Source organism: Carcharodon carcharias, chromosome 13, assembly GCF_017639515.1.
Source record: "Carcharodon carcharias isolate sCarCar2 chromosome 13, sCarCar2.pri, whole genome shotgun sequence".
Taxonomy (NCBI): domain Eukaryota; kingdom Metazoa; phylum Chordata; class Chondrichthyes; order Lamniformes; family Lamnidae; genus Carcharodon; species Carcharodon carcharias.
Window position 1 is genome coordinate 126,972,169 of NC_054479.1, and position 26,507 is coordinate 126,998,675.

The 26,507-nt window shown below is 42.0% G+C and overlaps 1 protein-coding gene across 1 annotated transcript; it reads left to right on the forward strand.

Annotated features, from left to right (window-relative positions):
• The first annotated feature begins 691 nt into the window (after positions 1–691).
• Positions 692–18,189, forward strand: pax4 (paired box 4). The gene is made up of 7 exons (XM_041203131.1): positions 692–701; positions 3,534–3,664; positions 5,202–5,417; positions 6,778–6,868; positions 13,799–13,930; positions 16,832–16,914; positions 18,127–18,189. The coding sequence occupies exons 1-7, from the start codon at positions 692–694 to the stop codon at positions 18,187–18,189; spliced, it is 726 nt and encodes a 241-aa protein (XP_041059065.1).
• Positions 18,190–26,507: the final 8,318 nt, after the last annotated feature.

Below are 26,507 nucleotides of genomic sequence, written 5' to 3' on the forward strand. Positions count from 1 at the left end.
CGACTAGGCACTTTACAGCCTTCCGGACTGAATATTGAGTTCAACAATTTTAGATCATGAACTCTCTCCTCCATCTCCACCCCCTTTCTGATCCCCCTTTTTTCCAATAATTTATATAGATTTTTCTTTTCCCACCTATTTCCATTATTTTGAAATGTATTTCCATCCATTGTTTTATCTCTACCTTTCAGCGTATTTTGATCCCTTCCCCCCCAACCCCACCCCCACTAGGGCTATCTGTACCTTGCTCGTCCTGCTTTCTACCCTTAATGTCACAATGTCACCTATTAGCACATTTCTTAGCTAGTATCACTACCTTCAACACCTCTTTGTCCTTTTGTCTATGACATCTTTTGGCAATCTCCACCTATCACTGGCCCTCTATCCAGCTCTACCTGTCCCAACCTCCCCCCCACACCCCGCCCCCCCCCCACCCCCCACCCCCACCCCCGCCCCCCCCAAACCAGCTTATATTTCACCTCTCTTCTATTTTTCCTTAGTTCTGTTGAAGAGTCATACGGACATGAAACGTTAACTGTATTCCTCTGCACAGATGCTGTCAGACCTGCTGAGTTTTTCCATTTATCACCCATCCCTATTTTCCACGAGTGGGTGGTGACTAGCCTTCTCCTTGAACTGTTAGATAGGGAAATGCATGATACCAATGGAGTAATGATGAAGAGATGGTGACATGGATCCAAGTCAGGGCCCAAAGGGGAACTTAGGGGGTGATGAGAACATCGCTGCTCTTCTCTTCTCAGTGGTAGAGGTCGCAGGCAAGGGAGGTGCTGCTGACCTGTCCCTTCTGTTCCCCAGATGCTGGTCGACCCACTCCACATCCTCACCATCCCTTGTTGAAGTGAAAGTTGAGGTTTAAATTTACTAAAGTCAGTATTCATACCAGAGGTTTGCAGAGTTTACAGGAGAAAGAAATAAAGACTTGCATTTATACAGTGCCTTTCACAAATGTCCTAAAGCTCTTTAAAGTCAATAAACTATCTTTGAAGCACAGTCACTGTTGTGACCTAGGAGAAGGAAGATGTATTGTTTTATGTTTGGAGAGAGGCTAAAGATAGAGAGGTCAGAGTGGTGAGTGGGAGGGAAAGTGGCAAGAAATACAGAGGTCAGAGTTACCTGTGTTTGGTCTCCCACCTATTGAATCTGCACTGTCAGCAGTATAGTATACAGTATACTAAATTGGTGGAAGTACATGTAAATTGCTGACTAATGGAAAAAGCAATTGCAGCCATGAGAAGTTGTATGAGAGGAGGTAAATGGGCAGATGTTGCATCTGCTGTGGTTGTGTGGGAGATTGCCAAGAAAAAGACATCTGAAAATTGGGATGGTGGAAGGGTGAACAAATGTATCCTGGAAGAAATGAACCCTCTGTAAGGGTGGGGAATGGAAAGGAAGACAGTCTTTATGGTGGAATCATATTGTAGGTGCTGGAGATGGCAGAAGAAAATCTGGTGAATGTGGAGTTTGCTGAGATTTGTGATTGATAACTGTCTAGGAATGATGGTTTTATATTAGTAGTGGGACCATGGTGGACAGTGAGTTAAAGGGAGGGATTGGTTTTCGGTGGCTTCGGAAAATCCTGTTGAAAGGCTCTGTCCCAAATTACTATTTCCTTTTATCAATTTTTGATTTGTGTGAAGATGGGCTTTCTGACACCAGTATCGGAAATTTTCCGTTTGGTACCCATGTCTCACAGTCACACTTCAGCTTGTCAGAATCTGGTAGATTCAGGTTTTTGTCAAAATTGTGGCTGGTCCTCCACACCTCCCTTGGAACTGTGACTTGAAAGACCAGAATTTAGCCCTTTATGTCATAGGGCTTTCTAATGTCCATTTAGTACATGACGTCAAAAAGTCAAAGAAGATTAGTCAGGCAGGAACTGCCCATTCCGAAACTGTTTTGTGTGTCAGACATTAGGTTATATTCATATAGGTAATCTTCAATTTTGTTCTTTATGATCGATCCCATTATTTGATGAGTCTGTCATTACATTTATTTGTTTTCCCTTCATTCCTGAAAAATTAAGGAATTTTCATCTATTCCTGAAAATAGATAGCACTATGGCTTGTTTCCACCATGTTGGGGAAAGCCCCTGATTGTTAACATTTTGTAGATTTTCTTTCTAATCTCACTAAGCACGCCTGGGTTTATATTGTCTATTGGTTTTAAGTTTTTTTTTAAACCGGTCTACGATATTCATGTGAGAGATAATAAAATGATTAAAGTCACTAAAATGGTAATCTCTGAGAAAGTCATGCTGATGCATTAGGCAGTATACTGAGCCTTGAGTTAAGGGGTACTGTCTGGACAATGTAGTGGGAGCTCTATCTTTCATCTAAACCATGCTCTACCTCAACTGGGAGTACCTGGTAATGATATAGAAAGCCCTCTCCCCAACACTAACTTTGCTCGTCGGAAAGAGCTCAAAAATTCAACTAAAAATATTATCAGGAAGTTTTCTGACTGTTGACTTTCTTGCAGAACAGGGATCAGTGGTGACAACTGAGAAAAGCTGGCGTTCATGAATCTGAAACAATGTCACATAAAGGTACTTAAACCACTTCATTTTTAAAAGCAAGAGGAAAAGTGTAACGGTTCAAATTTGTTTCTTAATGAATTGCTTTTTTTTCTGTAGTTAACACAGTGAGTGCTAGAAATACAGTCAGGTGGATCAACTTCTGAAAGAGAAGATGGGTGGGATGTTTTGGGTGGGATTCTTCATTTCTCTCTCTCATTTCAAGTTTTCAGTACTTGCGGCTTTTCATTTGACCTCTGCCATTTATGAGCTTATTTTCATTAGGGCAGATAACATAACATTTAGAGAATAACTTTACTGCAGAAATCCCTGTGCACACAAGATGCTAATATTGTCACTGCTTCTATTAATACATTCAGGTTGAGTTCTAGTGTACAGTCTTATAACACATAGAATGAACTGAGTCTCTAAATAATAGTGAAGTGTGATAGATAGTTAAAGGGCAAGATAGCATTCAGTTACTTCAACTTTGCCATCACTGCCGATTCAGGAATCACAGCATTTTCTGTCCATTGATCTTACAATTACTTGGGCCATGAATTGATATTGTGCTTCCCTCAATGACAACATTTCTGATATGCTCTGCCGTTGTGCCGAGTTCTGAACTGAGAGAGCTGTCCATAGTTCTGTACAGGACGAAACTCAGCAGGTGATTGCAGTAATGAGCTCAGGTTCTAGATTTGATGTCTGGTCTATGCTGATTTAGTCAGTCTTAGCTGGACAGTGACAGGGACAGTACATTTGGCTTCAGTGCCATTAGCCTAAGTACAGGACCAGGGTTTATACTCCTGACTACTATCCAGCTATGTTTGCTGGAATGTCTGTGTGAAAAGTGGGTGGGAACAGGATTGAATGCTCCCCATTGTCAGTAGGTTGCAGGATATGATTGAGCTCAGACATGAAAACTGCCTGATGACTATTTGGATATAAAGAAATAACATTTTCTCTTACTTAGATTACCCTGCTTCCTTATTTGCAGGTGTGGGCTGTGTGAATCAACTTGGAGGGGTCTTTGTTAATGGGCGCCCCTTGCCCACCTGCAAGCGAAAGAAGATCATAGAGATGGCAACTGGTGGTATCAGGGCATGTGACATCTCCAGGATTTTACAGGTCAACAGTTTCAAATATTGCCTGAGCTCCTTAGGCTTATAAAAATACACAACAGAAAAAACTATTTGTTCACATCTGAATCCAGGCCAGGGTAATGGGATGAATGCCTTCTTCGTCTGCTAATGTAAAGGTCCAAGTGAAATTAACTGGGTTAATCTCAAGTGAATTGCCAGCTGGATCAAGCCCACCTCAAAAATAAGCCTGCAATTCAAGACCAATTGGTAATCTTACTTAGAGAGGAATGAACATAATGCTACAAATGACTGCCTTAAAACATGGATAAACCAGAACCTTCTTTTACATTGGCAAGACCAAAGCCATCCCAACTTGGTTCCTGCCAAGAACTCTGAAGCCTTCCCCTGACTCCATCCCTGCATTTCACTCAAACTGAATCAGAATGTGCAACATTGAACTTCAAATTTTACATCCTATCCATTACTGAGGCTACTCCATCTCCACAACATTGTGCAGTTCCCCTACCTTACATCTTCCCCAACACTAAAACCCTTGTTCATGCTTTCAATATCCCCACACTTGACTGTCCACACCAGATTGTTGAACACCACCCAACACAAACTCCAACTTATCCAAAAGTGGCCACTCCATTTATGCACTAAATCCCACTCACCCTTTGTGCCACTGTTCATTTTTCATACCCACCACTTTAAATATGAAATCCATAACCTAGTTTCCAATTCCCTCCATCATCTCACCCTATCCTGGCTCTGCAATGTCCTCTAGTCCTATGCCTCACCTTGGGACTTTAATCCTTGCTGCTCTGACCTCCTGAGTTTCCCTTCCCTCCCTCTGGTGCAGCATCAGGGGCAAAGTCTTCAGCTGCCTCAGCCCTATTCTTTGGTATTCCCTCCATAAACCTTTGTTACCTTTCTTCCTCACTTTTAAAAGCCTCCTTAAAACCTATCTCATTGACTATGATTTCAGCCAGCTCTCCTAACTCTTCAACTATCAACTTGTCATTTGTTTGGCCTCCATGAAGAGTTTACTATTATAGAGATGTTAAATAAATTCAGGTTGCCATCTTCGCCATCATGATTGTCCCTTGAGCTGCCATTAATGCCCTTTACTGTGCATTACAGCAGCATTTGGCACACTATGGCACTCTTTTTTACCTTTATTCTTTTGGGGTTGTAGGCATCACTGGAAAGGCCCAGCATTTGTTGCCTGTCCCTAATTGATCTTGCACTGTATGGCTTTCTAGGCCATTTCAGAGGGCAATTCAGAGTCAACCACATTGCTGTGAATCTGGAGTCACATGTAGGTCAGACCAAGTAAGAACGGCAGATTTCCTTCCCTAAAGGAAATTAGTGAACCAGATGGGTTCTTACAACAATCAAGGATAGTTGTCATGGTTACTGAGACTAACGTTATACTCTGGATTTATTAATTGAATTTAAATTTCACCAGCTGCCATGGTGGGATATGAACCCATGTCCCCAGAGCATTAACCTGGGCCTCTGGATTACTAGTCCATCGTCTCCCACTTACAGCATATTACTGCTTCTTCTCTCCACTGCAGGTCTCCAACGGCTGTGTGAGTAAGATTCTGGGCCGATTTTACCAGACAGGGTCTGTTGGTCCAAAAGTTATTGGTGGGAGTAAACCACGGCTGTCGACCCCTGAGGTGGTGGCTAAGATTGCTCAGTTTAAATGGAACAACCCATCAATGTTTGCCTGGGAAATCCGTGGGAAGCTACTGTCAGAGGGAATTTGCACCAGGGACAAAATTCCGAGTGTAAGTTTGCAGTTTAATTCTTTTTTTATACACCTATGAACTTTAATTTCAGATAAGGACCACTGACTGTTAGATGGCTAGGACAGTATACATCATTGAAAAATCATAGAATCTTATAATATAGAAGAGTGCCATTTAGTTCATTGTGCTTGAGTCGGTTCTTTGAGAGAACTGTAGCCCATATGGACAGAATGAAAGACTTCTGTGTTGGTCAGTTGTAAGAGCCCAATGTAACAGGGCAGTTTTAACCCAGTTTGCAGAAGGCTTGGGCTCACAGGATAAGAATGCTCCTAATTTGGTGCTATCATTAAAAATGAAAGTTCATTCAGATTGTGTAATTTTAGCTGTCATTGGTGCAGTGGAAGGCTATATCTGATGTTGAGTTGGGACACATTGTTGGGCTAGAGTAGAATGAAACTTACTGAGTGTAACCTGACTCTATATGACTTTAGTGTGCTAGATGCTGACCCTAGGCTGTTAAAATGCCAGCATCCTGCACTAGTTTTTCTTTTAGATGTACAGATATTAGAATGTACATTCCTAAGTGCACTCATGTAAGATTTTCTTTCTTTTATTCTTTGAAGGAAATTTTGCTTTAGGAACATAGAAACTGGAGCAGGGCCTTCATCTGGAGCAGACCCTTCATCCCCTCGAGTGACTTCTGCCATCCTTATTCGACCATGGCTGATCTGTTCCTCAAATCCAATTACCCATCATTTCTTTATATCTCTCGATACGTTTCTCTAGCAAAAATCTATGGATTTCCGAAATTTTCAATTGACCCAATATCCACAGCCTTTTTCAGAACAGAGTTTTAGATTTCCGCCACCCTCTGTGTGAAAAGTGCTTCTTAATTTCACTCCTAAATCACCAAGATTTAATTTTAAGATCCCACTGCTGGAGGAAATAATTTCTCTATATCTACCCTATTGAATTCCTTTATCATCCTAAAAACCTCAATTATATTACTGCTCAACTTTCTAAACTCAAGGGAATACATAACAAGTTTATTTAACTGTTTTAGTGCCAGTATAATTCTGGTGAATCTGTGCTGCACCCCATCCATGAACAAAATATCCTTCCCAAGGGGTGTTACCCAGAACAGAATTCAGAACTCCAGATGGGGTCTGATCAAAGCCCTGAGTGTGCTTCTGTGAAGCACCTTGAAACACTTTTCTAAGTTAAAGGTGTTATATTAATGCAAGTTATTGTTGTTGTTGGATCAGCACACTTTTAAATGAGTATCAGCAAATCGATATATTCATATTGTTTTACATTAAAAGAGCCAAGAATCATGATTGGATCTACAGAGAATACATGAATGAACGAGTATTAACCATGCTCTTTGCATCTTTTCTAGGTTTCTTCTATTAATCGAGTCCTGCGGAACCTACACTCTGACCTGCAAATCTCTGCATCTGAGAACACACCAAGAAACCAATGGACAGGAGGTGGGGCTGCTTTTAATGTGGAAAAAATAATAAGGCAGAAGAATAAACTGTAACTGAGGTCAAGCAGCTTGGTCAAAGGATATGACTGTAAGACTATAAATAACAGCCTGCACATAGCTTGTCTCTGAGCCCATCACTGAAACTTGATTATATTTTAATACACTGAGGTTATAAGGACATAGGAACAAGGTTAGTCCACAGTCCATCAAACTTACCTGCTTTTTGAAACACATTAGAGGGGTTGTTTAGGCTGTTTCCATCTTCTTGCAGCCTAAGTTCAAGATCTGTATCCCTCTGCTCCTTATTGAATCAATGGTGTGTCCAATTTTTCTTCCCACCAAACCATCATGCAAACAACATCAGCACACAGACTGCAGCAGTTCAAGCAGAAGGCCCACCACCTCAGGGCAGCTAGGGATGAGTATTCAAATACAACCTTTCCAGAATTGCCCACTTTCAAAGAACAAACATTTTTTTTATATCACTCTATGTCTGGTCATCTATTCTGCATGTTAGCAGCTTTAATTGTGAACATAGGAATGGGAGGAGGCCATTCAGCTCTTTGAGCCTGTTTCATCATTCAGTTAGATCATGGTTGACCTTTATCTCAACTTCATTTACCCATCTTTGTTCCATATCACGTGATATCCTTATCTGACAAAAATCTATCAATCTCAGCTTTAAAAGCTTCAATTATCCCATCTTTTGGTGGAAAGTGTTCCAGATTTCTATTACCCTTTGTGTGAAATGGTATTTCTTGATTTCCATTCCAAATTTAAGACTATATTCCCTCATTCTTGATTCCCACATCAGAGGAAATAGTATTACTGTATCTACTCTATTGCTTATTCTGTACCAGCCTCCTCCCACCTACATTTATTTAACCCTTTCAACATCTTTCTATTCCTTTCTCCTTCATATATTTATCTTGCTTTTCTGTAAATGCATTTATTCATTCCAACTCGTCCCTGTGGTAGCAAGTTCCACATTCTTTCCACTCTCCAGATAAAGAAGGGTCTCCTAAATTCATGATAGGATTTAATTGTAAATATAATTTTGGGCCCTTGTTATGAGTGGTGGCCTAGTTAGTATTATTGATAGAATAGATCAACAGATGCTTCTTGGGTGGAAACTTCAAGTTTATTTACAAGGTACTCAGCAGCAACTACATGTGTGCTTTCAACACAAACTCTAACTCTACAATACTAACTACTGAGGTAGTCTGTGGTACTCTCCTACTGGGTACTAAAGATCATGTGATCTTCTTTAACAAGCATTATTTTTAAAGGTATATTACACATTAAATAAAACCATATTACCACATCCCTCCCCATTTACACAGATATATATATATATATATATATTATATTTACAAGTACAAATTTCTCAAGACAACAAATTATTTACACTGGGTAGGGAATTTATAATTTTTGTCTTTCAGGTGGTTTCTTGATGTGTGTAGAACATCTCAGCTCTACAAATTCAGATACTTTGTCAGGAACCTCCTTTTCCAGAGTTGCATGAACATCAGGTGCTTCGGTAGGCACCTTCAGTTCTGTATCCTCAACTCTTACAGGAACATCAGACATGTTTGTCCTAGGTTGAGTACTCTCAATAGGAAATGCTGACCCAGTTGTGAACACATGTGGAATCAATTTTTGGTGATCTATTTCTCTCTTCCTTAAATGATCCACATGTCTCCATATGACCCAGCCATCCACCTCCACATGGTAAGATAGAGGTCCAGTCACTGTACTTATTTCACCCGGTAACCACTGTGGTCCTTCTCAGAAGTTCTTCACGTATACCATCTCTCCCATGGTAAATTTCCTCTCACGAATATGCCAGTCGTGTCTAGTTTTCTGGCTTCCCTGACTCCTTTTCACCTTCCCCTCTAAATTGGGCATTATTAAGCTCCATCTTGTTCTGAGACGGAGTTTCAACAATGACTCCGCAGGTGTGACACCTATTGTTGTGTGAGGGGTGGTCCTATAATGGAAAAGAAAGCATGCTAGCTTGGTTGCTAAGGAATCTCCAGTTAGTTTATTCATGCCTGCCTTGAAAGTTTGAACTGCCCTTTTGGCCAGTCCGTTTGAGGAAGGGTGATACGGTGAAGGTTTTACGAGTGATACCATTGAGACTGGTAAACTGTTGAAATTCGGCACTCATAAACACCATGTCGCTATCAGAAATGATGACTACTGGTAGTCTGTGAATGGCAAAACTTTGACTGAGCTTCTCAATTGTAGCAGAAGACATAGGTGACTTCAGCTCATAAATGTCCATCCATTTTGAATGGGCATTGACAATGAGCATTAACATTGTTCCCAAAAAAGGTCCTACATAGTCAATGTATAACCACACCCAGGGTCTACCTGGCCACTCCCAATGGTGTAACGGAGCTGTCAATGGCAACTTCTGCAGTTGCTGACAGTGCACACAATTCTTTCCTAAACTCTCTATTTTGCCATCCAACTCAGGCCACAATAGGTAGCCGCGTGCTATGGTTTTCATTTGGGAAATTCCTGGACGTGCGCTGTGTAGTTCAATTAAAAGTGGCTCTCTTCCCTTTGGAGGTATTATCACTTGTGCTTCCTACAATAAGATGCCATCCTGGCTGGTTATTTCATGTCTTCTGCTGAAGTACGGTTTCATTTAATCTGATATGTGCTCTTGTGACCAACCATGAAGCACTTGTTCTCGTACTTGAGAAAGGACTGGGTCCCGACTTGTCCAGCCTCTGATCGGTCGAGCAGATACCAGCTAGGAATCTGAGAAATTTAACAGTAAAACAAGTTCCTGTGGAACTGGGACATCCTCATCATTTTCTTGTAAAGACAGACGACTATGTGCATCGGTGTTTGCGATTTGAATGCCAGGCCTATGTACAAAAAAGTATGCGCATGCTGCCAGGATTAAAGCCCATCATTGTATTCTTGCTGAGTCTATGGGTAGCATAGTCTTGTTCTCACTGAACAATCTTAACAATGGTTTGTGGTCTGAAATGATTGTAAAATGGTGGCCGTGTACGTACTGGTGAAATTTCTTGATGCCAAAGATGATGGACAGGCCTTCCTTTTCAACTGCAAGTATCCCTTTTCCGCTGTGGCTAGCGTTCTTGATATGTAACTTATTGGTCATTCGTCTATCCGATGAGAAAGCATTGCTCCCACTCTGTAGGGAGATGTGTCATATGTCAGCACCAACTCTTTCGTCTGGTCATAATGCATTAATAGGTTGGATGAGTACAACAATTGTTTCACCTTTATGAAAGCTTCTTTCTGGGGTGCCTCCCAAGACCAATGTTGGTTCTTTTTGAGTAGAGAATGCAGAGGGGCCAGCATTGTAGACAAATTGGGTAAGAACCGTCCATAATAGTTGATCATTCCTAGGAATGATTGAACTCTGAGGCGTTCTTTGGCGCAGGTGCCTCTCTTATGGCTCTCACTTTTTCCTCAACCGGATGGAGGCCCTGTGAATCTACTCAGTGACCCAATTAGGTTACCTCCGTCACTTGGAATGTGCATTTTTCTTTTTTTAAACGCACTCCAACTTGCAAGAAATGTTTTAAGACTTCTTCTAAGTTTGCCAAACGCTCTTTTTCAGTGAATCCTGTCACCAATACGTTGTCTAAATAGACTACAACCTGTGGCAGTCCCTGCAGTAGGAATTCCATGGTTCTCTGGAAGATGGCACAAGTTGAGTAGATGCTGAAGGGCAATCAAGTAAATTGATACAGCCCTTTGTGTGCATTAATTGTGACAAATTCCTGGGAAGAATTATCTAACTCTAGTTTTTGACTCGTGACTCATATCGAGCTTCGTGTAGGTGGTTCCACCTACCAACTTGGCATACAGGTCTTCGATTTTTGGGGTGGGGTGCCTGTCAAGCTTAGCTGATTTATTAACCGTCAATTTGTAGTCTCCACAAATTCAGATGCTTTGGTTGGGTTTAAGGACTGGTGCTGTCCATTCTGAGAACTGCGCAGGTTGTATAATGCCCAGTTTCTCTAGTCTGTCCAGTTTGGTGTCAACTTTCTCTCGCAGTGCAGTATGGTACTGGTCTCACCTTCATGAATTGAGGGGATGCTTCGGGATCCACATGAATTTTTGCCTGCAGCCCCTGGATTTTCCCAAGTTTGTCTTTAAAGACTGTGGCGTACTTTCAAAGTAGCTCTGGTAACCCACTTGGTCTCAACTGGCAAATTTCAGTCCATTCTAACTTAATCCCCTTTAACCAGTTTCACCCCAGGAGGCTTGGCGCCTCGCCTGCTACCACCATCAAGGGTAGCTTTACTGATTGGCTTCCATAATGGACAGTTACTCTGCTTATGCCTTTAGCTTGAATGTCTTCACCCATATATGTTTTTAGTTTGGCAGCAGTTTCTTCTAAACTTCGTTTATGTTCACCATTATTCAGATATCTGAAGGTATGTTCCTCAATTACTGTAGTGGAAGCTCCTGTGTCCACTTCCATTCTAACAGGTCTGCCATTTACTTTCACTCTGACAAATATTGGTTCTGTCTTTCCAACTTTCAGATTAAACAACAGGTAAATGTCAGAATTTATTGTTTCAGGCTCTTCTACAATGTAGATTACACTGGGTTTCTTCTTTTGTTTACAAGCCTGCTTGAATCTTTCCTTGCACTGTCTGATTATATGTCCATTTCTGTGACAGTAATAACATTTGATTTTTTAAAACTGCAAATCGTTAAAAGACTTTTCCATCTCTATTGAAATTATTCTTTGATTTTGCTGCTGTTATTTTTTTTATTATTCAGCTAGCGGGAGCTGTTTCCCGCTTCTTGGCAGAGTCTTGCATTTTCGTGCCCTTTTCGGCTGGGGTTTCCTGTCTGATGTGGAGGACAGTGCCATTTTACACACCCTGTATAGCTTTTGAATCTCTTACTGCGTTTTCCATGGCCAGTGCTATCTCTAGTGCCTTCTTGAAATCCAAATTCACTTCGGACAATAATTTCTTTTGAATAGTGTCTTCATTCACACAACACACTGAATGATCTCTGAGCTTGTCGTTTAGTGATGTACCAAACTCACAATGTTCCGTTAACTGCTTCAAATTTGCCACATAGCATGCAACTCTCTCACTTGGGGCTCAATTTCTCAAATTAAACTTGAACCTTTACATCATTACTGAGGGCTTTGGTTGATAATGACCCTTCACGAGGTCCACCAACTCATAAAAATTTTTCAAATCTGGGGCACTGTGTGCCATCAAACTTTGAATCAAGCTGTAGCTTTTATTCCCACATGTAAGTCAGAGGGTTGCTCGCCTCTTCTCTTCCCCCGTAATCTCATTCACTTGAAAAAAGAACGTGAGGCATTCAATGTAATGAGACCAATTATCTGTGGATGGATCAAAAGGTTCAATTCTTCTGAACTGTGGCATTTTGAGATGGAATATCTTCTTTAATCAAACGGAGTTTTCTACTTACGATCACTGGGCGAGGTACAGTGCTGATTTTCTTTTCACTTGATTTCTTTTGGTAAACTTGTTTTAGCCTCATTGCCAGTTTGTTGTGAATGGTAGCTGAGTTGGTACTATTGATAGATTAGATCAGCAGACACTTATTGGGTAGAAACTATGGGAGGATTTTCCCCTTGTTGGGCGGGTACGGCAGGTGGGCCTGGGAGCGGCCGCGCAACGGTCTGCCACCAGTGATCGGGCTCCGACTGCAAATTCATACTGGCTGGACAATTAACAGCCAGCCAGCGTGAACTGCATGCTGAAATGCTCAGCGCTGCCTGGTTGGGTGGGGGAGGAGGGTGACTGCACAAGTGAGCGCATGCACACAGGCATGCCAAGTGAAAGCTCCCTGAAGGCACAGAGCTGCCTCAGGGAGCTGAAGATTTTTAACTTTACAAGTAAAGATTTTAAAATTAAGGAAAACATGTCCGTTCATGTGACACTGTAACATGAGCAGGGACATGTTAAACATGAGATTTAAATTTTTTAATTTTATTTTCAATTAACATCGGAAACCTCATCCCGCCCGTGGATGAGGTTTCTTCAAAATTCCAAAGGCCGCTTGGCCTCTTTGCCTGCCCGCCAGCCATAAGGTTGGACCGGCAGTGAAAAATTCAATTTAATTAATTGATTAAGAGCTTTAATAGGCCGTTTAAATGTCGGCGGCCGCGCTGTCACCTCTTGTGCGCGCCCGCCGAGCAAAATATCATGAGCATGCACAATGATGTTGGGACGCTTGCTGGACGTCATCATGCACTATTTTACACCCATTCAGGTCAGGTGCGCGGCCACTTGCGGGACGAAAAATCCAACCCTTTTAGTTTATTTACAAAGTACTCAGCAGCAACTACATGTGTGCTTTCAACTCAAACTCTAACTCTACACTACTAACTACTGAGGTAGTTCGCCCTACTCTCCTATTGGGTACTAAAGATCATGTGATCTTCCTTAACAAGCATTATTCTTAAAGGTATATTACACACTAAATAGAACCATGATTACTACAGCCCTGGTTTTGCTGTCCTCAAGTGAAAATAGCTTCTCCACCTCTACCCTATTAGGTTTTACATTAACCTGAGAGGGAAGATAGGCTCTTACTTTAATGTCTCATTGGCAAGATGGCACTTCTGACAGTGCAGCACTTCTTCAGTACTGCACTGAAATGTCAGTCTTGATTATGTGCTCAAGTTTCTGGAATGGAACTTGAGCCTATAAACTTGTGACTCATCATAAAGATGGTTGGTATGAGAAGTGAGAAAATTTATGCTTCTGTAGTTGATGGTAGTTCTGAGTTGGAATTAAGAAACATTGTTGAGATAGTATAGAAAGAGCTTTATTCTGAATCAATCCTGTGCATTACTATCCCTCTGTTTGATTTTGGGTGCGAAATGTGTTCTCTTCCAAACACTGACCTTCTACTTAGTCTTTTTGTGTTCTTCTTTCAGACTGTGGAGAGCAGGAAACAAGTGAAACTCTGAACATCTTGCCATCTGACTTTGTTGAGGATGTTCAGCCAAACTGTCAGCAAAGGAACCGAACAGTTTTCACACAAGGGCAGACTGAGGAATTAGAGAAAGGTATGAGCTGATAGCAGATAGGACTGGACAATAACAAGCTGTTGGTCAAAACCTCACAGATTGTAAGGAAAATAACTTGTGTTTCTATGGTGTCTTTCATATCCTCAAGTCTTCCCAAAGAACTTCATAGCTGATGAACTACTGCTGCTGTGTTTAGAAATGAACCGTTCAAATTGTGCACAGTGGGATCCCACAAATAGCAATGAAATAAATGACCAAATAATCTGATTTTTGTGGTTTTGGTTGATGGAAAGTCAAGGCACCAGGAGAAATCTACTGGGAACTATTGCTGAAAGGGAAGATGGTGCCTTGGTTTAAAGTCTCAACTGAAAGACGCCACCTTTGGCAGTGCAACAGTGATTATTTGCTTGAGTTTCGGAAGGAGGATGTGAATCCTCAATCTTTTCATTTAGAAATTAGTGTGTTACCACTTTGGCAGAAGTTCAGTGGAGTTGGTGTAGAATATATGTTGAAATCCCTGTAGAGAATGGGGAGAAGGCTGGAGAATATTTATCTTCTATGGTTCTAGGTAGGAAGTATATGAAAATAAAATCAAACCATTGGTACTGAGGATTTTTAGAAGATAAATAAATAACAGAGAAGTGAAATGGGAAATGAGAAGGATCAAGAGAGTTTGAAAGTAAATCGGCAGTCAACAAAGAAGGTAACAGAAAATGATTTTATAATCAAACTGAAAACAAAAGAATGGTCACAAAAGTGGTGGCACCAATAAGGGAAAAAGAGGCAACTTGAGTACCAGAGGAGGAATCATTAGATATAAATATTAAAAATGAAATAACCTTGAAAGGGTAGAGGGGCTTAAAGTCAATAGCCCTGATTTATAACCCTGTGCTTGACAGTAATGGGGTTGACATGGGGTTGACATGGGGTTGAAATTCTAACATCTCATTCATGTCCTCCTTACCTCTGCCCCTATTTCAAATGATGTGATTTGGGAAGCTGGTGAGGCCTCTCTCTCTCTCTGGACTAGTGAGGCTCCTTTATCCAGACTAGTGAGGTTCATCTTTCTGGATAGTGAGGCCGCTAGCATCTGTTTTTAACCTGTTTCCTTGTGAATTAGACGGGCAAAGTGTTCTTCCATGCCTCACCAGGAAACCTAGGGCCTCAGTTATTCCTCCCCTGTCACTTACCTGGCTGCTGGGCACCGTTCCCATGGGCTGCAGACTCCTGCAGCCTTTACCAGGTTCCTACCATTGGTCTGATGTTATTGGTTTCTGGTTCAAAAAAACAATAACTTGTATTTAACTAGCTCCATAAATGTAGTAAAGCATCTCCAGGTGTTTCAAAGGAGTGTTAACAAATAAAATTGACACCAAGCCACATAATGAGATATTAAGACTAGTGATGAAAATATTGGTTAAATAGTCTTTGATGGAAGAGTGTAGAGGGAGTTTTACTTGGTATCCAACTCATGTTGTACCTGGCTGGGAGTGTTTGATGGGACAGTGTAGAGGAAGCTTAATTCTGTTTCAAATCCATGCTGTACTTGGCTGGAAATGTCTAATGAGATGATATAAGGCAGAAGTTCAGTGGAGTTGGTGTAGAATATATGTTGAAATCCCTGTAGAGAATGGGGAGAAGGCTGGAGAATATTTATCTTCTATGGTTCTAGGTAGGAAGTATATGAAAATAAAATCAAACCATTGGTACTGAGGATTTTTAGAAGATAAATAAATAACAGAGAAGTGAAATGGGAAATGAGAAGGATCAAGAGAGTTTGAAAGTAAATCGGCAGTCAACAAAGAAGGTAACAGAAAATGATTTTATAATCATGTCATAACTGGGTGGGAGTGTCTGATCAGGTAGTGCAGAGGGAGCTTTATTCTGTATCTAACCTGTGCTGTACCTGCTCTGGGAGTGTTTGGTGGGACAGTGTAGAGGAACCTTTACTCTCTATTTAGCGCTTGTTGTACCTGCCCAGGGAGTATTTGACAGAACAGTGTAAGGGGTGCAGAGCTTTGTATCTAACACATGTTGTACCTGGTTGGGAATATTTGATCAGGTAGTGTAGAGGGACCTTCACTTTGTATTTATCCCATGCTATAATTTCCCTAGTAATGTTTGAATGGACAGTGTAGGCTGAGCGAGCATTACTCTGTACCTATCCTATGCTGTAACTGCCTTGGTAATGTTTGATGGGACAGCGTAGAGGGAGTGTTGCTCTGTATCTAACCCATGCCATATTTGCTTTTGGGGGGAATGTTTGATGCCAACTCTTGAATGCAAAAAATGCCCACTTCACTTCAGTATATTTTTGTATGGATAAGGACTCTACTTTTTTTAACCAATTTCCCCATTCTGAAATTATAAATATCCCACTCAATTTAGTGGGCCAGAAGACCTGTTGCCAAACCTGTACCAATGCTACTCTGAAGCCAGCTTCCAGGAAGTTGGTGAGAACAGTCTGGGGATAGATTTCTGGAGATTTATTTCCCCAACCTCCAATTTTCATGTGGATGGTGGTGTAATTCTACATGCACCTCCCTTTGTGACTAGGCTTGTGATTAGTGGATTGAACCCAAGTTCTATCAGTATTGTCTTGAAGATATCAAAACCATTTTGGACTGAGATAAGGAAAAAATTATTCACTCAGAGGGCTGTGAATCCTTGTAGTTCTCTACCCAGAGAGATGTGGATTCTCAGTTGTTGAGTGTATTCAAGGCTGAGATCAATTGATCTTAGACATTCAGGGAATCAAGGAATATGGGGATAAATGGGAAAGATGGACTTGAGGCCAAAGATTAGCCATGATCTTATTGAACAGAGTGTGTACTAGGCTCAAGGGGCCATGTGGCTACTCCTATTTCTTATGTTCTTATATATCCTGTTCAATAGAAGGCTTTAAAATGCTTTTGTCTAATGTTTCTGTTGTGGTTTCAGAATTCAGAAGAACACAATATCCAGATGTGTTTGCGCGAGAGAAATTGGCTTCAAAAATATCTCTTCCAGAGGCTAGAATCCGGGTAAGGATTGCATCCCTATTTCTAGCAAGCTGCCTTTCAATCTCTGACAATTAACAGGATACTTCCCTCCAGGTAGAAGGGAATTTTATCAGCATGGAAGCTTTGGGTGGATAGCTGCTTGGAGATAAACGATACCTCCTGAAAAAATGGCTGATGACTCCAGCACAAAGTCCATGGGTTGAGCCTGAGAGTCAGTGCAACGAAAGCCATGTTACGATCAAGGCTATCAAATGAGATTTTGATGCCTAGATAGATCAGTTGGCTCGCTCCAAAATACACTAGCCAGCGTCTCCCTCATGTAGTTGTTTGCTGGTCCTCTAGAGAGGGGGAAATCCTGTCACAGGAAGAGCTGAGAGAGATAGCCCGGTCCTCTGTTGAGTCTGAGGAAGAGGAGGGTGAGCCGCTGCAGGTAGATATCTAAGCTGGTTCATGGGAGGGTCTGGATGCCCGTGAGACAAGGAAACTTTGATCAGATTCCAGTAACCAAGCATCTCCACTTCAATATTACCTTCAAAGAAATATAGAAACATAGAAAATAGGAACAAGAGTAGGTCATTTGCCCCTTTGAGCCTGCTCTGCCATTCAATGTTATAATGGCTGATCCTCTATCTCAACACTGTACTCCTGTTCTCTCCTCATATCCCTTGATTCCTTTTAGAGAATTCCACAGGTTCATCACCCTCTGAGTTTCTCCTCATCTCAGTCCTAAATGGCCTACCCTTTATCCTGAGACTGTGATCCCTTGATCTATTCCCCCAGCCAGAGGAAACATCATACCTGCATTCAGTCTGTCCATCCCTGTCAGAATTTTATACGTTTCAATGACATCTGCTCTCATTCTTCTAAACTCCAGTGAATACAGGCCTAGTCGGCCCAATCTCTCCTCATACGACAACCCTGCCATGGCTGTTGGCACCTTCTTCTCATAGCTCCCTGACATGAACATTACTTACCCCATATGGGCAATGTGATTCAGCCAAATAATGTCAATCAGAAGGACCCACATAATCAGAAACTTGCATAACAGCATCAAATAAATCTATATTCATACAATCACACAGAGATAATGAACAAATGCAGCCAGATAATCAATTGAAAAGAACAATTTTTTATGTACACAATAACTCTGAACAATGTTCAAATCTCAAGAGATAAGAAAGACACCCACATGAAGCCAAGAGTGAATGTGTGGTTTTCTTCATTCTTTTTCAGGTGCCGCGGTTCACTACCAGCTGTGCAGGAGACGGGCGATATGCCCCCCTTTACCTGGGATGACTTTGGCAGCTGCCCTCTGATTGCCTGAGGCTGTGAGGGTCCCAGCGTGGTGAGAGTGTCCTGCACAATGGCAGGCGGCTCATCTGTCCCTACGCCACTTGGAGGTATCGGTGCCAAATGGCAGAGGGATGAAGGAGAGACCACGACCAATGGAAGTGCCCTGAGAGGTGCCCCAATGACATAGGCAGCTGCTCATCCGCCACTGTGAGGTCCATTTGGCCCTCCCTGATTTCTTGAGAAGGACCAGGACCTGGATGTGATTTCAGGCTCCTTGTCCTCCTCTCGTCCTGGCTATGGGCCCCGGAGTTCAGAGACAAGGTGATGAAATGCAGGTCAGAACGCATACCCAGTATTGCATCAGTGATCTGCTGGGTTTGGCCTCCATGTCAGTTGCCAATCTGTCCATGGAGGAAACCATGCATTCTGTTGAGCAGGTCATCACAGTGCTCACGGCCTCCAATATCAATACCAGAACATGCAACCCCTCTGGAATCTCTACCACATTTCCACGTGCCTTGCACCGGATGTCCAGCATCTGCTGCCTGGCCCATCATCAGCCTGGGGCTCAGCATCAAGGTCACCTCCAATACTCCTCCAACTGCCAGGGGCCTACTCCATCTCAGTCTCTGATTGCTGTTTGTGTGACTGTGATGTGCTCCTGCAAGTTTGACTATCCACTACAGCTGAAGCGCTCATTTCCACAGAGGTGCATGTATCTGCACTGGTGCTAGATGCGCAGCTAGGATGTGAGGTTAACATCAGCCCCTCGGGGCTACTGCCTGTAGCTGCTGAAGTTGCACCTATGTGGGAAATATGAAGGACAGTTGGGGCATCTTCAGCCTTTGAGGTAAGCTTGCAGAGACATTCTTCCGCATTGCAAACACAGGAGCCATTGGGATGTGTGATTCAGTGTTTGAACCTTATACCATTCAACATAGAGGTACGCCTTCCTCCCCAATATCTGCAAGCCTTCAAAGTCACAAAGCACAGTGCTACCTTCTTGCCAGCTTTACCAACTTCAAACACATTCCCCTCCCCAGCCCCTTTAGAACTGTTTGCTGGAATTATGCAATTGCGGCCTTGGTATCTTACTTCTCCCCACCCCCATAGGCCTTCCTCCTGTCTCACCTTGACCTATGGCCCAGCTCCATTAGTTTGAAGCCAGCTTCAGGACCTCCTCCTCGATGGGTATCAGGGTGGCCAACCTTGGAACACTGCCTCTGGTTCTGTTTGTTTCTGGGCATTGTGGGCCCTCTTCTCCTGCAAGTAAAGAGGGAGATTGTAATGATGATGTTGTGCTACAATCATCCCTTCAAGTATGTAGCCATCGTGTACTTTGTTGGCACTTTTTTCAATACTGTTTGTCAAATAATAGGTGTGGCAGTTCCCACCCCTCCTTCATAACTCCCATTGCCATTCTGCCACCTTACACATTTGGAAAACACAGAGGACAATCCCATAATGGACCTACATCACACCCTTCTGTATATATTCATCTCTAGGATGGTGACAATCCACCTTGCAGATCTCAAAAGGTCATAAAGTCTTTTACGATACTGCAGCCAGGTTCACTGGACGATCCCAAGAGTGCTGACCTCCGCTGCGACCTTCCTCCAGGCAACTTTTGTCTGTCTGGGAGGTCTCTTCCTGTCAGCGGGCATGAGGACATCTCACTTACAGCCTGCAGGAGAGCTCACAGGGAGTCATCATCAAACCTTGGGGCTGTCCTTAAGTCTTCTGCCCTCCCCATCTCCTTGCTCCATTCTCTCAGCCATCTGCGGAGAGACAAAGAGAGTTAAAGGGCTGTTTTCAATATCTCCTGAAATGCTTGACATTCCTCAGGGGAATGGGTCAGCGGCATTCCAAAGTTATTTCTTTCCTGGCAAAGGTCCTGAATGCTTCCAAACAAGCCAAATAGTCATATTTATAAACAAGCTCTTACCTACTGGAATAATTGACAGGAATTCAAATTCTTCAACACAAAGTTCTGATCTACCCAAACAATGCTTTCTGGTGCAGCTGCCATTGTCTCATGCCAAGAGGTTCTTTTAAAAGGGTGGCCATAACCTCCTTCCAGGTTCTGGCCTGCCCCAACTCTGTCCTCAGACATCTTGCCTTTGATAGGCAATTGGGCGCGCTGCCCACCACTTCCTGATGCTGTTGTCTGGCTCCCCGCTGGGCGGACATTAATTGGTTGCTATGCCTATTATGCGACCACTTTCCAAGGCAGTGACGGGATTTGGCAATCCACATGTTTACAGATTGGATTTCTGCTCTCTGCCGAAGTATGTAAAATTCAGCCCTCTGTTTTAAAAAAATTCTTAGCACATTTTTGTTTCCTAGTTATAAATATTGGACATTAAAGAAAAAAGCTGGTTGCCTGATAGGATAATTCCTGATTGTCAGTCTATGAGGAGTCTATTCGCTTTCTGACTGTTGTAGGAAGGTGGTGTACTGTGAAGATGTCAGATCGAGTCCTGACTCAGCAGTTATACTTCAACTTCACTGTGTCACAGATTCAAAATTAAATGTGAGGGATTTAGATCGGAGAGCAAGAGAAATTTCTTCACACAGATTTTTGAATTTGCAGGATTCATTTCCAGGGTTGGTGGTTGAGGCAGTAACAGTGAACATTCAAAATGGATAGTGGGAGATGAAAAAAAAGTGCTTGAAGAGAATAGGGCGGTAAATATGATTAGAAATACTTGCACTCGTGAAGACTAAATTCCACCACGGACTGGTTCAGTCGAATGAAATATTTCTGTGCTGTAAGTTCTGTAAAATCTTAGAATCATCGAATTATTTTACAGGAGCCTATTTGACCCATCATCCCTACATTGGCTCTGAAAGAGTTGTCCAATTAGTCACAATCCACTGCTCTATTCCCTTATCCCACACGTTTTTTATTGTTCAAGTATTTATCCAATTCCCTTTTGAAAGTTATTACTGAATCTACTTCGACCATCCTTTCAAGCTGCTCAGATCACAATAGCTCACTGCATTTCCTTTCTCCCTTATGTCACCTCTGGTTCTTTTGCCAATAACCTAAAGTCCTCTGGTTACTGACCCTTCTGCCACTGGAAACAGTTTCTCCTTTTTTACCCTATCAAAATCCTTCAAAATTTGGAGCACCAACATCAAAACTCCCCTCAACCTTCTCTGATCTAAGGTGAACAACTCCAGTTTCTCTACTCAAATAGCTCAAGTCTTTCATTCTTTTAACCATTCTAATAAATCTCCTCTGTACCCCCTCTAAGGCTTCGACATTCTTCCTAAAATGTGGTCCCCAGAATTGGCCATGATACTTTAGCTGAGGCTTAACCAGTGTTTTACAAAGGTTTAGCATAACTTCCTTACTTTTGTATGCTATATCTCTGTTATTAAAGCCAAGTATGCCTTGTGTCTTTTCTACAGCCTTCTCAACTTGTCCTGCCATCTTTAAAGACTTGTGTATGTACATTTCCAGGTTTCTGTTTCTGCACCCCTTTAAAATTGTACCATTTAGTTTATATTGCTTCTTCTTATTCTTCCTACCAAAATTAATCACTTTACAGTTTTCTATATTAAATTTCATCTGCCATGTACCTGGCCATTTATGCTGTAAAATGGGAGACTGTTTTATAATGGAGTCAGTATAACTGTATAACTTTACCCGCAGGAGTCTGGCCAGAGGTGAAGGGACAGCATTCTCCCTCATACTACCTCATAACAATATTGGAGTGAGAAAGAGCCATTAGGGTCTGCCGCCATTTCCATTTCTACATCACATAATCAGGGCTTTAGGTGGTCAACTCAATTTAAAATTGTCCTACTCCAAACTTCATACTCCTCCACTCTCTGTAGGACTTAGAATTAATACAGCTCCATTTTGAATTCTGGAACAAGGTCTATATTTGCTGGCAGTTTATTTATCTGCTGAGTGTAGCTTGCGGCTCCTTAAGTATGTCATTGTCTCACAACATGATGGGTTGGGTGGGACTCTAATATCATCTTTGTGCAATAGTGTAAAGCGGGTAATATTGGACCGGACACCCGTTATACAGCTCTCCCGATTTTTATTTCCATTGTAGTCAATGGTATAAAGGGACGACAGATCCAATAATATACATTTTACATGGTCTCCGAGAGTCAAAGTGACAGATGAATGACTACAGCTGGGTGAAATGAAGCTGAGGTTGTTCAGTTACTCATTCACACTTATGTCCCTTTCACTTAGGTCTGGTTTTCCAACCGGCGAGCTAAATGGAGACGAGAAGAGAAGGTGAAAAGCAGACCTGGCTTTTTAAATAGTATGTGAACCTTATCTGCAATTACTCCCCTTTAACATCACCCTGTAGCTACATGCAATCTCTTTTAGTTATTTTCAGGATCTGTGCTTTCTCATGTTCTCTGTTCCCCCGATACTCCTGAACATGGTGTTTCACAGTCAGGTCCATTTCCATTGGGGTGCTAACAGATTTCTGGTGCTTCACTAAAGCCAATGCCTATCACATCTGAGGCTACTTGACTGTAAGAGAATTATTTCTGCAAAGTATGCGTGTGTGGGTAAATGGTAAAGACAGAAATGGGTCTCAATGTTAAATCCCTCATCACAAAACAAAGAAAGACTCTCATTTATATGGCACCTTTCACAATCTCAGGATGTCCCAAAGTGCTTTACAGCCAATAAAGTATGTTTTTTCAAAGTGTACTCACTGTAGTATGTAGGAAATGCAACGGTTAATTTGCACACAGCAAACTCCCACAAATAAAAAGTGATAACAACCAGATAATCTGTTTTAGTGGAGTTAATTGAGGGATAAATGTTGACCATGACACTGGGGAAAATTCCCCCAGTCTGCTTTGAATAGTGCTGTAGGGTCTTTTACGTCCTCTTAAGAGGGCAGTTAGGGCCTCGGCTTAATGTTTCATCCAATAGACCTCACCTCTGGCAATGATTTCAGTACTGCCTGGGAATGACAAGCTGGATTATGTGCCCAAGTATCTGGATTGGGTCTTGCACCCAAGATTTTCTAAATTGGAAGCTCTGAGCCATGGCAGGAACCATTGGTTAGATAGTTTATTTCTTTTCTATGTGGATGTGCTGGGGCTCCAAAATCATGTGCAGAAATACTCAGCAAACTGAGCCACATCTGCCAGAACATCCATCAAAGTACAATCATTGTCCAGGCTAACATCTGACAAATGGTCATGTGGTGAGGTGACACAGGGCTCTTAGTACCTGTGGAACTGTATCCCAGGTTGTGTAAGTGTATTTAAGATATAATAGAGAAAAATAGAGGGAACATCCAATTTCTATGCAAACAGACAACTGAGAGTGTAATGAACCAGTCATACACTGGATTTAGACTAGGTTTGACATCATTGCAAACGCTTAACCTAAACCCTAGCTCGAGACTTTTTGTTCTTTTTCACCACTCCACTCAGCAGGGTTTGGAGGCAGCCTTTGTCCCAATGGTCACAAAAGGTGCAAGGATTGATCTCCATTCTAGACAATCCCAATGAGTGAACAATACAATATAAGGTTCCATCTAGGCTGTCCCATCAAATACTCCCAGGGCAGATACAGCACAATTCAGAAACAGAACAAAGCTTGAACTGTGGATTGACACCCAGTAGGAACCTCATATCTGGTGAGTCTGCGAGGCCCCCACTATCACAAGTTGTGGGTGCCCATAAAACTCTCCCCCAATAAAGAACCAACCCCAGCCCACCAGCTGGTATAAAGATGGCTATAGCCATGGAAATAGTGTTAATGTGATCTGTTAGGCTGTTAATCTACCTGTAAACCTACTCCTACTTCACACTGTTCTCCAAGGGAAGAGTATGAATATAAAAAGTATAACACAAAGGGGTTAAGGTGCTAATTAAGTTGCTTGAGAAATTGAATTATCCAGTTTTCATTGAACACAGGGGGTGGATTTTCATGAGGTCAGAAACCTGAGCCCGTCACCTCCCTTATCTGCTACATTTTTGTCTCCTGGCTGGTTAGAAGGCCTGCCCTGGTTCGCTGGGACAATGGCCCAGCTCTCCAATATTGTTCTTCTACCCCCTAACCCTGACCCCCTACCCATCCCATGCCACCTCATATCCCCAATGCCCTCTTCAAATCCCCTCATACTCTCTCCTCCATTACCCCTCCATCCTCCCTCATACTCTCCATGCATCCTCCATGACCCCTTGTATTCTGCATGCTCCCTCATACTCCCCATGCCCCTTATACTCCCCATATGTCTCTCCATAACCCCTTATAATATGCATACCACCATGCCTCCTCCATGCCACCCATGTATCCTCCATAGCCACTCACCCAGTGTCCACTATGGGCAGGCAGACATCAAGATATCTTTGAAATGGCCATTAGAAAAAGCTTCTAATAACCTAATAGAACTGTTATATTCAAAGACACCTCATACTGAAAAAAGCTCTCACCCGTAAAAACCATTCAAAAACGTAAATCCCCTTAAGTCGTCAATCTGTTGTAAAAACAAATAATTATCCACTTACAACATCAAAGATGGATAATATTTTAATAGCCACTTAAAACTATTGATCAAAATGCAAACACAACACCCCTGCTGCTGAGATAAATGGGTTTTGAGTTTTTGAAACTCAGCCAAGCATTCATAATAGCCTCAGTTATCAATGCAACTTCAGGGAAATGCCAAAAATGGAGTCCATTGAAACTGGAACACCAGGTTGCCTTTTCTTACCTGCAGATGGCATTCATTCCCATTTCAAATCAGATTGTCATGTAAATCAATGGAATGTAGCAGGTGCTTAGATTTTTGTTTATGTTCAACAGAACAGCCATTTTTTTCAAACTCACAGATGGCTTGGAATTTAAATCTCAATCCAAAACAGGACAGGACAGTTTACCAGCACATTTTCTACAGTTTTTAATGCATCCTGGCACTTTCTCCATTGGGAAAAGTACTATAATGCATGTCAACACTTCACACAATGGTGGTCAATGTAATGGTCAACTTACCTTTGTAGGACAGAGCCATATGATCAATCAGTGCATTAAAAACACATCTACATTACAGTACTGCATCTAATAGTGACACTTAAAGTGTCAAAATTTAATACTTACGTATCAGAATGTTCCCGATTTGTAGAACAGGCTTCCCCCATTGGTCATGAACTGTCAAACTTGGTGGGTTTTTTGGGCTTTCAAAACCCACACCAACACACGAAAATAGCATGGGGAAACAAATTAAAATTTCCCATGGTCCTCACAATGGCCAACTTGACCTCAGAATAGGTACATGAGGGGTTTATACCCGAGGCCTTCCCGACCCGTGACAAGGCCTCACAAACATTTCAAGTGTTCAGGAAGGCACAGCAAATTGGAATTTGCAGTCAAAAATTCTAAATTATTACTCCATTGGGAGACAAAAATCTGGCTCTGGAGATCCATAAATTGCTAACTGCAAACATACCCTTGTCTTTTGACCATTATATGTTTGCCTTGTCTTCTACTAAGAATATTCTTCATGTCCTTCATAGGTAGCACGTGTGGTTTGATGTTGAACCAGTTACAAGCCTCACCTCATGGTTTTCCAACTTTTCACCCATCACCAGTGACAGACAGTCTGTCTCTGCAGGTAATCTCTCACTTTTATTTACTCCACATTTTTACCCTTGTCCCTGAAGTTATCTCACAGTGAATTACAATTTCACTAGTGAGGTTGCCCCTGTAATCTTGCAAGAATACAAGCCTAGACCGTCTGTCTGCAGATTATTTCTCATGGTGATATCACAACCAAGTCCAATCATGGTCTCAACCAATGTCCATTCAGCAGGGACACTTAAAAGCAGGAACTTTACTTTGTATCTAACGTACACTGTACCTGCCATGAGAGTATTTGATGGGGCCGTGTAAAGGGAACTTTACTCTGTATCCAACCCATACTGTACCTGCCCTGGGAGTGACTGATGAGACAGTGTAGAGGGAGCTTTACTCTATATCCAACCTATGCTGTACCTGACCAGGAAGTGGTGATTAGTACTAGCACTTGGTGCCCAAAGTAGAAAGTCTTCCATTCCCCAATGTACATGTTCTTTACTTGTTGGTTCTGGAGTCTCGCTAAAAAAAATATTTTAATAGAAGAACTGCTGATATATTTATGAATATTAGGATCAGGGTAAGGCCATTTGGCCTCTTAAGCCTTTCAATTAGAACATGGCAGACCTGTACCTCAACTCCTTGCTCTGTATTCCTTGGAACCCTTATCTAACATCTATTGATCTCAGCCTTGAAAGCCTCAATTGTGTCCCCCAGAATCCACAGTTTTTGGGGAGCAAATTCCAGA

Coding starts and splice junctions, on each gene's coding strand:
- pax4 (XM_041203131.1), top strand. Junction 6,869..13,798: donor AAGAAACCAATGGACAGGAG/GTGGGGCTGCTT, acceptor TTCTTCTTTCAG/ACTGTGGAGAGCAGGAAACA. Junction 16,915..18,126: donor TTCCAGAGGCTAGAATCCGG/GTAAGGATTGCA, acceptor ATTCTTTTTCAG/GTGCCGCGGTTCACTACCAG.